Source organism: Mus caroli, chromosome 1 (assembly GCF_900094665.2).
Source record: "Mus caroli chromosome 1, CAROLI_EIJ_v1.1, whole genome shotgun sequence".
Classification (NCBI taxonomy): domain Eukaryota; kingdom Metazoa; phylum Chordata; class Mammalia; order Rodentia; family Muridae; genus Mus; species Mus caroli.
The window spans coordinates 16,147,153-16,161,311 of NC_034570.1; the positions used below are offsets into that span (position 1 = coordinate 16,147,153).

The 14,159-nt window shown below is 39.1% G+C and overlaps 1 protein-coding gene across 3 annotated transcripts in view; it reads right to left on the bottom strand.

The window, feature by feature from the left end:
- Pkhd1 (PKHD1 ciliary IPT domain containing fibrocystin/polyductin) overlaps positions 1 to 14,159 on the bottom strand; it is a 499,157-nt gene that overhangs the window by 468,925 nt on the left and 16,073 nt on the right. For all 3 annotated transcript variants that reach the window (XM_029477027.1, XM_029477026.1, XM_021159032.2), the window contains exons 6-11: positions 9,734 to 9,791; positions 4,715 to 4,793; positions 3,383 to 3,457; positions 2,172 to 2,236; positions 1,900 to 1,939; positions 636 to 706 (exon numbers count right to left, since the gene is read on the bottom strand). In XM_029477027.1, the coding sequence (XP_029332887.1) occupies positions 636 to 706; positions 1,900 to 1,939; positions 2,172 to 2,236; positions 3,383 to 3,457; positions 4,715 to 4,793; positions 9,734 to 9,791 (388 nt within the window). The remainder of the gene's footprint in view (positions 1 to 635; positions 707 to 1,899; positions 1,940 to 2,171; positions 2,237 to 3,382; positions 3,458 to 4,714; positions 4,794 to 9,733; positions 9,792 to 14,159) is intronic.

A 14,159-nucleotide genomic window follows, 5' to 3' on the forward strand; every position in this document is an offset into this window, starting at 1 on the left:
CTCAGTGTCTTCTTGGGTGCGCGGCTGACCCGAGGCTTGAGTAAGTGCCTCCCTTTGGGAGTTTTGGAGTCTTTCAAATGGAATGGGAAACAAAATAACTATGACTATAAAACTGTCAAATTATAATAAAATATTAAAAATTTAATTAAAAGTATAACACAAATATGTACTGTCTATATTCAATAATAACTAATTTAAGTTACCTTTATCTACTTATTATATTATACTACTCCTATGCTTTTTTCTGTTATTTTATAATGCCTACTCTTGTTTATAAAATAAAAAGTTCACTGTAAACTAATATTCTGTGTTACACTGATGCCAGTCTCATGTGCGCCATGTTTACTTCATCTCTTGCTTGCATCAAGAGGCCACAATACATGACTGGGCTGCAACATCTGGGTGCATGCAAGCAGTGAGGAAAGTGCAAGAACAAAAGCATCTAATCTCTCAGAACATCAATAATCACTGCAGGACTTCAAGCACCAGAACTGATACAGATACAAGCAGTTTACCTTTAACCAGAATGAAGAGGCCATGTTAATGGTCACAGAAAAGCTGCCAGAAGAAGAGGAGAGCTAACTTTGAGTGCACTGTGAGGGAAGGGATGAAGACAGGATGAAGGGAAAGAGTACCTGGGTATGTCTGGTACAGGAACAGTTCCTGTTTAGCACTGATGAGCCAGGCTTCCTTATGCACCATCGACCTCCAAAGGAAAACAAAGGAAAATAAAATGTCACCTCTAATTGCATTATTTTTTTATAAATCAGCTTCTCGAAAGGGAGTTCATAGAATAATCTCTAGTAAATTCAATAAGTTGGATACCAGATCTTTTTGGTAACCTAAAAACAATATCAATGAATACAAGCTTGTTTTCTCATAGATAAAAACAATTGATTGTATTGGAATAATCTCTATTTTGTGAGATGTCAGAAGTGTTAAATGCAGCAGGAAATGTGAATGGGCCTAATACTCAGTACACTAAATAAATAAGGTAGAATCCTCCAATAGATAAATGGATCCAGATTCCTACAATAGATAGATCCAATAGATTCCTACAATAGATAGATCCAATAGATTCCTACAATAGATAGATCCAATAGATTCCTACAATAGATATAAACAATAGATTACTACAATAGATAGATACAATAGAATTACTAGAGTACATAGATACAATAGATTCCTACAATAGATAGATACAATAGANAGATAGATACAATAGAATTACTAGAGTACATAGATACAATAGATTCCTACAATAGATAGATACAATAGATTCCTACAATAGATAGATACAATAGATTCCTACAATAGATAGATACAATAGATTCCTACAATAGATAGATACAATAAATTCCTACAGTAGATAGATACAATAGATTCCTACAATAGAGTAGATGAGTTTGGTTCTTGAGACTAGAGAAAAAGAAAACAAATGCATGCTTTGAGCTGTATCCTCATATGTAATGTGTTGATATAATCACAATGAAATTAATGTCAAACAATGAATGTACAAAAACATCTACCAGAACAAGAAGTAAGGTACACCCAGAAATCCTGAATCTTAATTTTCCTGTCTCAAAAAAAATGGTGAAATATGAATTCTTTCCCTCTTGAAGAAGGCAATTCTTATAACATGTCTCTTGCAGAGTCATCACACTTTGACTGAAGGGCTTAAAGTTCTTACAATTCTGCATCATCCCAACATTGAAACATCTGTGATACCCACAGGTCAGTCAGAACACAATGCTCTCTCAAGTGAAGGAAATCCAGGAGGTGTGAGAACTTTGCTATATCCTACTGGGGTGTGGTTGAAATTATAAAGGTTAAAGAATGTACACTGGATGTTACAGACAATACAAGACTCGGGCAGATTTGTCTATCCCAGTTACTCACCTCCCTTTGTTAAATACTGAAAAACTAACATTATGAGAACCTGAAACACAAAAAAACACACAGTAATGTAAGACTGTGCAGGATTCTTCTGAGCCAGGATATTGCTACCCTAGGTCCAAAACTCCAGTATCAGCATTACTGTTCAACCTGCAATTTCTCTCATGTTACCCAGGTAAATATTTCAGACTATGACTTTCATGAAGAAATGGACACCTTTCTTTTCTGGATACCAAGAAAGAAATTTTCTTTTAAATGACACTTGTAAAACAGACCAATATAATCGCCTTCCACACGACACTGCACATTCCCAAGGCCATGCTCCTCCCGGATGGGAAAACTGTGGAAAAAAAAAACATACCGGAGTAAGAATAACCAAACAACTGCTTAGAATTACCAGCTCTTTAAAGAAACCAATGTATAGAAGTCAAACTAGCCAGAGGAAACTGATACATACTGAAGGAATCTATAGTAAGATTATCCTCAGGATAATACTAACTGGAGTCATCAATACATAAGCCCCATGGCTAATATACAGAGTGACAAGCAAAATTTAACTTACTCCTTGTTTCAATTTAGTTTTCTCTTCCCAAAGATCTATTTTATGACAAGTATAATAAAACATATCAAGGGATGTGACCTAAAAACAGACAATTATAGGCAAACGACAGGAAGACACTAGAAAGAAACTTTAGAATTTCAGCTCCACTGAAAACTCATGCCAAAAAGCCAGGCCACAGCACACAATTCTTGTAATAGCCTCAGAGCAAAGCCAATCCACCTAGTTGAAAGTGAAGTAAGAATCCAGCCAAATTTGGGCTGTATGATCTAGAAAATATATATATTCATTTTAAAACATTACAAGATGGGGCTTTGTGTGAGCAAGACTACTCACAGCTAGCTCTGAGTTTGATTAAGAGGGCCTATCTCTTTGAATAGGGTTGGAAACAGATCTGTTATGATTCCAACACATCAAATTTGAGCATACCTGCATGTACAGGTAAAGCCTCACACATACATGCACACATAAACACAGAAGCACTTTTAATAGGGAAAAGCAACAAAAAAAAAAAAAAAAAAAAAAAACACGTTTCAGGCACTATTTGCTTTCCTGGTCACTATCGTTACAGTGGTTATGACATGGGTTCTAAAGACTGCTTATTATACAAAGGAAAACTAATAATGACTATACATATCACTATTACTATTACTATTACTCAATGTAACCCATTGAGTAAGCCTTGGTGTAGGGTTTGCCTTAAGTAAGTAGTGCCTAGGTTTTTGATCCTTATTTTACTTTTTATTTTCAAATGATAACCGAGCCTCTCCTCTTTTCCTATAAGCCTAAAGGGAGAAAACTGCTACCTGTGATTTCTGTTTTTTAAATAATGAATGTATCTGTATGAGGTTGTCATATGGAAGGAACGGAATGCACACACATTCACAAGAAAACAATAACAACAACAACAACAACAAAAATACTCACCAGCTTCCTGTCTGCCTGTTTATAAGAGAACAGGGAGTAAGCCATTTGTCTTCTCCAGCTTCTAGGATCAATGGGCTGGATTGGAGGGCAATAAAACAGAAACAAAGACAAGAAGCAATAGTGTGGTGTTCCCAGTAAACATGGCTGCTAAGAGGCAGAACATTGTGAACTTTCTCCTCGGCCCTACAGGGTACCATTGCAGTGGGCAGTGAAGACTGTAAATTTTCTCCCAGAGAATAGAGGCTCCCTCATGGTCCATGCTTCTGCACTGCACATGGAGCTCTTACAAACCCTTCCCCATGTTGGCCATGCTTGGTCTGCACAGTTATTGTAGAGTTTGCACCTTCTCTGCCCCTTTTAAAAGTTGGATCCCAGATGGAGGCTGAGATAGATCTGCATAGTGACAATGGCACATTGGTTAAGAATGTACTTGGACTTTCTATCTCCAGTAGAAGTCTATTTTTAATTTAGGAAGAAAAGAAGTTGATGACTTCTTAATGGTATAAATAGAGGGAAGAATTTAAAAGATGGAGAAGCTATAGGAAATGCCTCTAAGACATTCACTCCGGGGTGAAGAAAATTTTAAACACTGTGTATAGACACTGTGCAGTTGGTCAAATAGTGAAATCATGTTTCTTCTGTCTTAAAAATCCTCACTACAGTTACTGGATTTGTTGGGGGATAGCAGTTGCTTATGACTTCCCATGAACTCTGGTCTTCTTCTCCCCTGTATGGATGATTTTATAGTAACATTTTATACTTCCAATGTGTCCATTGAAGAAAGTCACATTCACATCTAATCACTCCAGAAAACATTACAAGCTGCACAGTTTTTAAGACCTGAATTAGTGGCTCCTTCCCTGTTTGGTGACTGAGCCCACAGTTCCCTCTCATCCCCCCCCCAGAAGGACTTCTGAATAAACAGGTGGGAAATAACTAAAAAGAGAGGTAAATGGACTTTTGTATTTATTATCAGTTTAGAAAGAATTTACCCTCAGTGTGGAGACAGGGAAGGGTAAGAACCAAAAGGGAAAACCTATGGATGTAGTGACAGTGCAGTTCACACAGGGTCTAGTCTCTACTTGTCAGAGAGAGGAAGGAAGGAAGGGAGGGAGGGAGGGAGGGAGGGAGGGAGGAAGATAGCAACTTAGTCTGCCAGTTGCAGTCACATTTACAGAGTAAAAGCTGAAATCTGGTGCACGAGGGACCATAAACTGCATAGAGAAAAAATAGCAGTTCTGTGTCAAGTGCTTACAATTTCCCACTGCAGAGGAAGCTGACCCCAGGATGCCATGTAGCAGATATGAAACACAGGAACAAACACATGCTTACCTCTCTATGTAGTCCACATCAGGATCGAAGGTCTCCAGCCAGGTAGTGATGACCCGGCCGTACACGGACACTACTTCTCCTGTTTTAAGAAGAGTTAGCTCAAACTCTGAATGTGTAGCATAAATTCTGTTTATGTTTGTTTTGTTACATATGCCCAACAAGGCACAGATATATAAAGCTAACATATTTAATAAATGATATTAATGTAAAATGAGTGCTAGAACCCAGTGGCGGGGTTATACAGTAGAAAATCTAAGATAACATAATACCTAGAAGCACTGAGTGAACAGAAATCGAGAGTAGAATGGTACTTGTCATAGACTGGAAAGTGACAGGGTGGGCTAAGACCAGGTTGACCAATGACAGCTAAGTTGTAGTTATATCGGAAAAATAAGTCCTGGCATTCTACTTCTCATTTTGGTGACTTCAAATAATGTCAATGTACTGGGTTTTAAAATCAAGAAGAAAGGGTTCCGAGTGTCTTCAAAAATAAAGGAGATGTTTGAGGAGACAGATATGTATCTTTCAATACGAATGTTATACAATGTACGCATACATTAAACCCTTTGTGGCATCCCATATGTAAGGTAATATTGTGTGTCATATCTCAACACTCATCAGAGAAGCTTCTTTTGGCAGTAGATAGAGATTAGCACAGAGATTCACAACTGGCCAACTTGCAAAGAGTAAGACTTACAAAGAGCTTAGTTAGCTCTTTGGGGTTGGAGGATGGATATCCGTATCACAGTCCCTCCCACAGGACTCAAGAGTCATCATGTAAAAGTGAGAGACTGGGACAATGAGTAGGAAACACCTTTTTCCAGACACACCAGGGCAGCTGCACAAGCAAACCCACAGTGCTTGTGGCTGTGCCATGCCAAAAGCCTGTGCACTATCAAAGCAGACAAAATCCCAGCATGGAGTAAGAGAAGTTAGGATGAAGCTCTACCCCTAGATACAGAGCTATTGGCAATTGATAGCTGCTGGGAGGGGGAGAGTCAATTTTCTTTAAGGGTGTGGCCCCTAAGAAGTCACTACTCATGCTCCAGCTTAAGGCCACACATTCAAAGGTAGACGGGCAGCACAAACTGGAGTGTGTGTGTGTGTGTGTGTGTGTGTGTGTGTGTGTGTGTGTGTTACGGAAAGAAAAAGATAACACAAAATTGAATAGGTAGGGAAGGAGGAAGTGGATCTGAAAAGAGAGGGAATAAAGGGTAAGTGTGACCAAAATGTATTGTATGATATTCTCAAAGAACTAATAAAAATGAGAAAACAAAATAAAAAGCTGTATGAAGAGGTCATGTCAACATTCTGATTGTTCTTCTGAGATCCTAAGTAGTTTCTGTAATTCTAAGTACAAAAGATAAAAGTCTCTCATAAGCCAAATGGACAGGAACTACAAAACAAGCACAAAACAAGCAAGAGAGTTAAGGCTAAAGTCTGGACATATGCTGTTCACTGAGCAGAGTCGGGGTAAGCCATGTACAATGTCATATATCTATAACTCCAGCTACTCACAATGTTCAGGCAGTAATATTATAAACTAGCTTTGCAGATGAGAAAGCTTTTTGTTGATCCAGTAAGTCCTCAAAACTTGAAAAAGGATGCCTCCGGGGTACTTGTGGCCACTGCATCCAGAAAACTTTTAAGTTTCTCCACAAGCAGGTAAAGCTGATCATCATCATCATCATCATCATCATCATCATCATCAGTCTGTGTGTTCTTTGCATGCTGTTCTGTTGGTCACTAGTAAGAGGCAACTTTCATCTGCAGTCCTTGCATCCTAGCGCTGACCATTTCAGGTAGATGGCAAGACAATGTGCCATCTTAAGTACTAAGACAAAGGTCTCAGAGTTTTCAGAAAGCTGGAACCTCAAGTTCTCTGCTGCTGCTGAAACATATCTATCTGGTGTTGACAAAAGCCACACCACTGGCTTCCCAGCCCTAGAGAGTCAAGCTTTGTTAAGTGCCATTCAAAAACGATTAGCAGATTACAGAAATGAGAAAGTCCTGTGGGCTCTTTGGTTGTTTGTTCCTAAACAAAGAAGCCAAACAGAAGCTGACAAATGAGCGAAGTAGAACACAGTGCCAGGGGATTCTGCTTCACAGTGAAGGGCTGTTAAGCACATACAGGAATCCAACTACCCATAAAATAACACACCATCTCTTCTGTAGCCACCTCCTCCCGCATGTCCCTAGCTGCTACTCTGGGCAAGCTTCCCAAATGAAATGAGAGTAATTGTCCAGAAAGTGATTGTGGAGATGCAGCCATATGCATCGTGCCTCAAGGGACCAATCTGACAGGCCCAGCCACCACATACACCATATACGTCCAATCACACACATACACACACACACACACACACACACACACACACACACACCTCCCAAGGTAGAAGAGACAGTGCAGAACTCCACCTCAGCAAGACAAACTGGTTTGACAGACCTGGAGAGCATCTGACATCCCACCCACATCTCCCATACCTCCTTATTCATCCTTTATCACAATAAGGTCTCTGCCACCTAAACTGGAGCTTTTTGCACTCCGCAGCAGGAACCTAGATGTGTGCACATAATTTCCACGGTGCACATCCTTTTTCATAAAACATGATCATGTCTCAGTTACTCAAACTAATGAAATGGGTTGTATTTGTGAAAGCCTCATGCCAATAAGACAGTGCCAAATTCTTACTCTTTAGAGGATAATTGAAATACACACATACACATGAAACACACAATTCTGCCTACATACATACATACTTCAACATACAAGCACTGTCTGTAACATAGATATTCATTCTCATTATATTAACCAGTCAAACACATCAAAACAATTAAATCAGATTATATGTTCTGGCAGAATCATACCTAAAAACCTAGCACCTTGGTCTGGCAAAGATTCAGTGGGTAAAAAACAAAAATGTGCTCTCTACTGAGTTGCATCGGAGTCCACATGGTACAAGGAGAGAACCAACTCCTGAAAGTTGTCTCCTGACCACTACACGCAAGCTGTGGCACATGTGCACATACATATACATGCTACACACACTACATAGCGCACACTCACATACACACACCAATAAGTAAAGAGGGAGATGTAATTATTTTTTTAAATTAGCAACTATGTTTACATATGTCTACCATACAAGAAATCTAGAACAAATGAAATATCTGACATGTGTGTATGTGTGTGTGTGTGTGTGTGTGTGTGTGTGTGTGTGAAATTGCCAGTAAAAAGATAGCAAAAGTCATCTTTTAAAAGCTATGCATATTATTTGGTTCTAAAGAAGGCTGATAAAGCTACTGGACCTACTCTTCAGAGCATCCTCTTTTTTTAAGATTTATTTATTTATTATATGTAAGTACACTGTAGCTGTCTTCAGACACTCCAGATCAGGGCATCGGATTTCATTATAGATGGTTGTGAGCCACCATGTGGTTGCTGGGATTTGAACTCGGGACCTTCGGAAGAGCAGTCAGCACTCTTAACCACTGACCCATCTCTTTTTCTATGAAAATCTCCTAACCTTACCCAGCCACCTTCTCTTCCACCCTCCTGGTTCTAATGTGACTGTGTTTTATCCTTTCTGAGCCTTTTGACTAAGAACAAGTACACATGTCCATGTTTTCTTTAACTGATGAATAAATCCTCTCAAAAAATATCAGGGCTAACAGCATTCTGAGTTGTATCTAGTACCAATTTACACACCTCAAACTGTTTATATATACAGGTTTATCTAAGTTCAGATCTCAGCCACACTGCTTTTAATAGATATGACTTTAGACCAGTGCTTCTCAGTCTGTGGGTGATGACTCCCTTGGGGGATTCACATCAGATATTCTGCATATTAAATAGTTATATTACAATTCATGTCCTGTATACCATATGGTTACATTACAATTCATAGTAGTAGTAAAATTACAGTTATGAAGTAGCAATGGCATAATTTTATGGTTGGGGGCCACCACAACATGAGGAACACTATTAAAGAGTTGGGGCATTAAGGAAGTTGAGAACCACTGTTTTAAACAAACACTTTAACCCCCAATACTTTATTTTTTTTCTCTTCAGAATGAAAATAATAAGAATAGCTCCTGTAGCATCATGTTTTTTGTGATCCTCAGATAATAAGACATATTAGTAGTTAAGAATATAAGTAGACACATAGCAGGGGCTCAGTAAGGACTTCCTGGTATGGGTGGACTAAGATAGGTAATAATAAAGCCAAGTGGTGAAGATTTCTATCTTTGACAGTCTCCTGTTTCAACTCCTTTGGGTTTTGTTGGACTTTTTTTTTTTTAAATCGTTTTATGTAGGCAGTGGTTCTGATGCTTTGATCAGGAATCTGCGTGTGAACGCAGAAGGTCCTATTCTGCAATTGGCTCTTGATTGATCAATAAAGATGCCAGAGGCTAATGGCTGGACAGAACAAGTGGGGCTTCTGGTTCTTGGAGGCAGGCTAAGAGACACCAAAGGAGGAGAAGGAATCTGCCAAGCTTCAGAGGGAAAGAAAGTCACCAGCCATGTGAGATCTCATCTCGGGTGGAGTGGCCATTGATCGCTTCCCCAGGTGGAAGATTAGGATCACAACTAAGCTGAAAGCAGATACCAGGTGTTGAGCAAGAAGTAAAGGAAAGGCATGCTAGCCATGGGAGGCTTAGAAGAGCCCAGCTGCTGACCCATAAGTCAGGTTAAAAATGAGCTATGTGTAGGTAGGTGTCTTTCATCTGTGGATCCAAGGGAACCAGGGTGGTTACTGGTAGCCTGGTCCACCTGGAGCTTAAAGCAGGGTAGTAGAAACTACAGGCTACATGTTTAAATTTTGTGTTGTTGTTATCAGTAAAGCCATAGAACAAAAGTGCCTAAAGGGAGAAACAAACCAATTTAAAAAGAAGCCAGAAGCTGAAAGTTATTTTCAAAACAACATCAGATATGAAGTTAAATCAGACTGCTTACAGAAAGCAATGGGATTCTTAAAGAGATCCATAATTACTTATATTTAATAGAAGATTTCTTACCTGGAACTCCACTTGCTGGGTAAACTTGATATAAAACAGGTGTCTGGTCCTTGGAAAACTGTTTAGAAAGTATTATCACACGTGAGCATTTCATTAGACTATATGTGACCACAAGAGCCATTAACTATTTCCCACAAAGCATTACTGGAAAGCAGGATGTGTGTCCCTAAAGAATGGACACCTACTATTTCTTATCCCTGTGCTGTTTCCATGAAAATGAAGGGACAGGCATTATTGTATTCCTTTGAGAGTGAATTAAAGGGACCTGATAGAGGGCACACAATTCACCTGTAACATATTGTTCAAGTCTTACAAGGCTGTTCCTATCTACCCGTCCATCATGCCCATAGACATATTTTACCAGAAACAAAAGTAGACAATGCACCATCCAGAACATCAGTCTATTGATTCCACTGTTAAAATTTAATGTCTTTGGATCCTAAAGAGTCACATTTACCTAGAAACGAATTAGTGTTTTTAAGATTGTCTTAGTCAGCCCTTCCGGTAGGCAATAGCACCAGGTCACCTAGGGCCCGGAGTCGGTGGACACGCCCACCATCCCTCGAGGACTCACCACGAGATCTTAGGATCACTGGTAAGCAGAACACAACATCAGTTCCAATCAAATGGGAGTGGGACCTGAGACAGCAGAAGGGGAGCAAAAAACTGGCCTGACCAGGGGCACAAGACCCTTCTGGTTGGTACCAGCACCAGGTCACCTTGAGCATGGAATTGGTGGACACCATCACAGTCCCCAGAGGACTCTGCACTGGTGAGTAGAACACAACATCGGTTCCAATCCAATTGTGACAGGCCTGTGGCAGCAGGATCAAGGACACCAGAGCCCTTTTTGACCAGAGGCTCAGGTTCCTTTTGATCAGTTCTGATTTACCTTGATTTTGAACAGACCAGACAGCTCCATGGTCCTCAAAGGAGACACCACTTCCAGGCACTGTAACACGCCCAGGATCTTAGGATAACAGGATCCCAGGATAACAGGAGCTGGGTCACACCAGAATTTCAGGGTGTCAGAGGAGCTTGACTCCCAAGAACTCTGACACACCCAGAATCTCAGATTCACAGGAGCCCACAATCAAAGGATCACAAAAAAGATGGACTTTGAGTCCTGAATCAACTGGGATTATAGGAAGGACAGGCTCCAATCAGATATATTGAGGGCAGCAAGCATTTAAGATAATCAGATGGCAGGAGACAAGTGTAAAAACAGAAGCAACAGAAAACAAGGTTACTTGGCATCATCAGAACCAAACTCTCCCACCATAGCAAGTCATAGATCACACCAGAAAAGCAAGACATGGATCTAAAGTCACTTCTCATGGTGATGATGGAGAACTTTGAGAAGGGAATACAGGAAAACACAGGTAAATAGCTAGAATCCGTTAAAGAGGAAACACAAAAGTCCCTTAGGGAGTTACAAGAAAACACTAACAAACGGGTAATGGAATTGAACAAAACCTCCAGGATCTAAAAATGGAAGTAGAAACAATAAAGAAAACATATAGGGAAACAACTCTGGAGATAGAAACCCTAGGAAAGAAATCAGGAACCGTAGATGTGAGCATCAGCAACAGAATATAAGAGATGGAAGAGAGAATCTCAGGTACAGAAGATTCCATAAGGAACATGGACACAACAATCGAAAAAAATGCAAAATGCAAAAAGATGCTAACTCAAAACATTCACGAAATGCAGGACACAAATCCTTCTTCTTTGGAGAAGACCAAACCTTAGAATAATAGGAGTAGATGAGACTGAAGATTTTCAACTTAAAGGACTAGTATATATCTTCAACAAAAGTATAGAAGAAAACTTCCCTAACCTAAAGAAAGAGATGACCATAAACATACAAGAAGCCTTCAGAACTCCAAATAGACTGGACCAGAAAAGAAATTCCTCCCAACACATAATAATTAGAACAACAAATGCACTAAATAAAGACAGAATATTAAAAGAAGTAAGGGGAAAAGGTCAAGTAACATATTAAGGCAGGGTTATTAGAATTACTTCAGACTTCTCACTAGAGACTATGGAAGCCAGAAGTTCCTGGACAGATGTTATACAGACACTAAGAGAACACAAATTCCAGCCCAGGCTACTATACGCAGCCAAACTCTCAATTANCATAGATGGAGAAACCAAAGTATTCCATGACAAAACCAAACTCACACAATATCTTCCCACGAATCCAGCCCTTCAAAGGATAATAATGTGAAAACACCAAAACAAGGACAGAAACTATGCCCTACAAAAAGCAAGAAAGTAAGCCTTCAACAAACCTAAAATAAGACAGCCACAAGAACAGAATGCCAACTCTAACAACAAAAATAAGAGGAAGCAACAATTACTTTTCCTTAAAATCTCTTAATATCAATGGACTAACTTCCCCAATAAAGAGACATAGACTAACAGACTGGCTACATAAACAGGACCCAACATTTTGCTGTTTACAGAAAACCCATCTCAGGGAAAAAGACAGACACTACCTCAGAGTAAATGGCTGGAAAACAGTTTTCCAAGCAAATGGTCAAAGAAACAAACTGGAGTAGCTATTCTTATATCTAATAAAATCGACTTCCAATCCAAAGTTATCAAAAAAAGACAAGGAGGGGCACTTCATATTCAAGAAAGGTAAAATCTTCCAAGATGAACTCTCAATTCTGAATATCTATGCTTCAAATGCAAGAGCAGTCACATTCATTAAAGAAACTTTAGTAAAGCTCAAAGCACACATTGCACCTAACATAATAATAGTGGGAGACTTCAAACACCTGATTCTCATCAATGGACAGACCCTGGAAACAGAAACTAAACAGAGAAAAAGTGAAACTAACAGAAGTTTGAAAACAAAAGGACTTAATAGATATCTACAAAACATTTTGTCCTAAAACAAAAGGATATACTTTCTTCTCAGGACCTCATGGTACCTTCTCCAAAATTGACCATATAATTGATCACAAAACAGGCCTCAACAGATAGAAAATTATTGAAATTGTCCCATGCATCCTATCAGATCACCAGGGGCTGAGGCTGATTTTCAATAACAACATAAATAATACAAAGCCAATATTCACGGGGAAGCTAAAAAACACTCTCCTCAATGATACCTTGGTCAAGGAAGAAATAAAGAAATTATAGACTTTTTAGAGTTTAATAAAAATGAAGCCACAACATACACAAATTTATGGGACAAAATGAAAGCAGTCCTAAGAGGAAAAGACATAGCTCTAAGTGCCTCCAAAAAGAAACTAGAGAGAGCACACACTAGCAGCATGACAGCACACCTACAAGTTCTAGAACTAAAGGAAGCAAATTCATCCAAGAGGAGTAGACAAAAGGAAATAATCAAACTCGGGGCCAAAATCAACCAAGTGGAAACAGGAAGAACTACTCAAAGAATCAACCAAACCAGGAGCTGGTTCTTTGAGAAAATCAACAAGATAGATAAACCCTTATTGAAACTCACTAGAGGGCACAGGGACAGCATTAACAAAATCAGAAATGAAAAGGGAGACATAACAACAGATCCTGAGAAAATCCAAAACACCATCAGATCCTTCTACAAAAGGCTATACTCAACAAAACTGGAAAACCTGGATGAAATGGACAATTTTCTAGACATATACCAGGTACCAAAGTTAAATCAGGATAATATTAATGTCCTAAACAGTCCTGTATTTCCTAAAGAAATAGAAGCAGTCATTAATAGTCCCCCAACCAAAAATAAAGCCCACAACCAGATGGGTTTAGTGCAGAGTTCATTGGACCTTCAAAGAAGACCTAATTCCAATTCTTCTCAAACTATTCCACAAAATAGAAACAGAAGGTACTCTACCCAATTCATTCTATGAAGCCCTTACTCTAATTCCTAAGCAACATAAAGACCCAATAAAGATACAGAACTTCAGACCAATTTCCCTTATGAATATTGAAGCAAAACTACTCAATAAAATTCTCACAAACCAAATCAAAACAACTCTGAGATTGCACCTCACACCAGTCACAATGGCTAAGATCAAAAATTCAGGTGACAGCAGATGCTGGCGAGGATGTGGAGAAAGAGGAACACTCCTCCACTGCTGGTGGGATTGTAAGCTGTACAGCAACTCTGGAAGTCAGTATGGAGGTTCCTCATAAAATTTGACATAATACTACCAGAAGATCCAGCAATACCTCTCCTGAGCAAATACCCAGAAGAAGTTCCAACTGGTAATAAGAACACATATTCCACTATGTACATAGCAGCCTTATTTATAATAGCCAGAAGCTGGAAAGAACCCAGATGTCCCTCAACAGAAGAATGGATATAGAAAACATGGTACATTTACACAATGGAGTACTACTCAGCAATTAAAAGCAATGGATTTATGAAATTCTTGGACAAATGGATGTATCTGGAGGATATCAT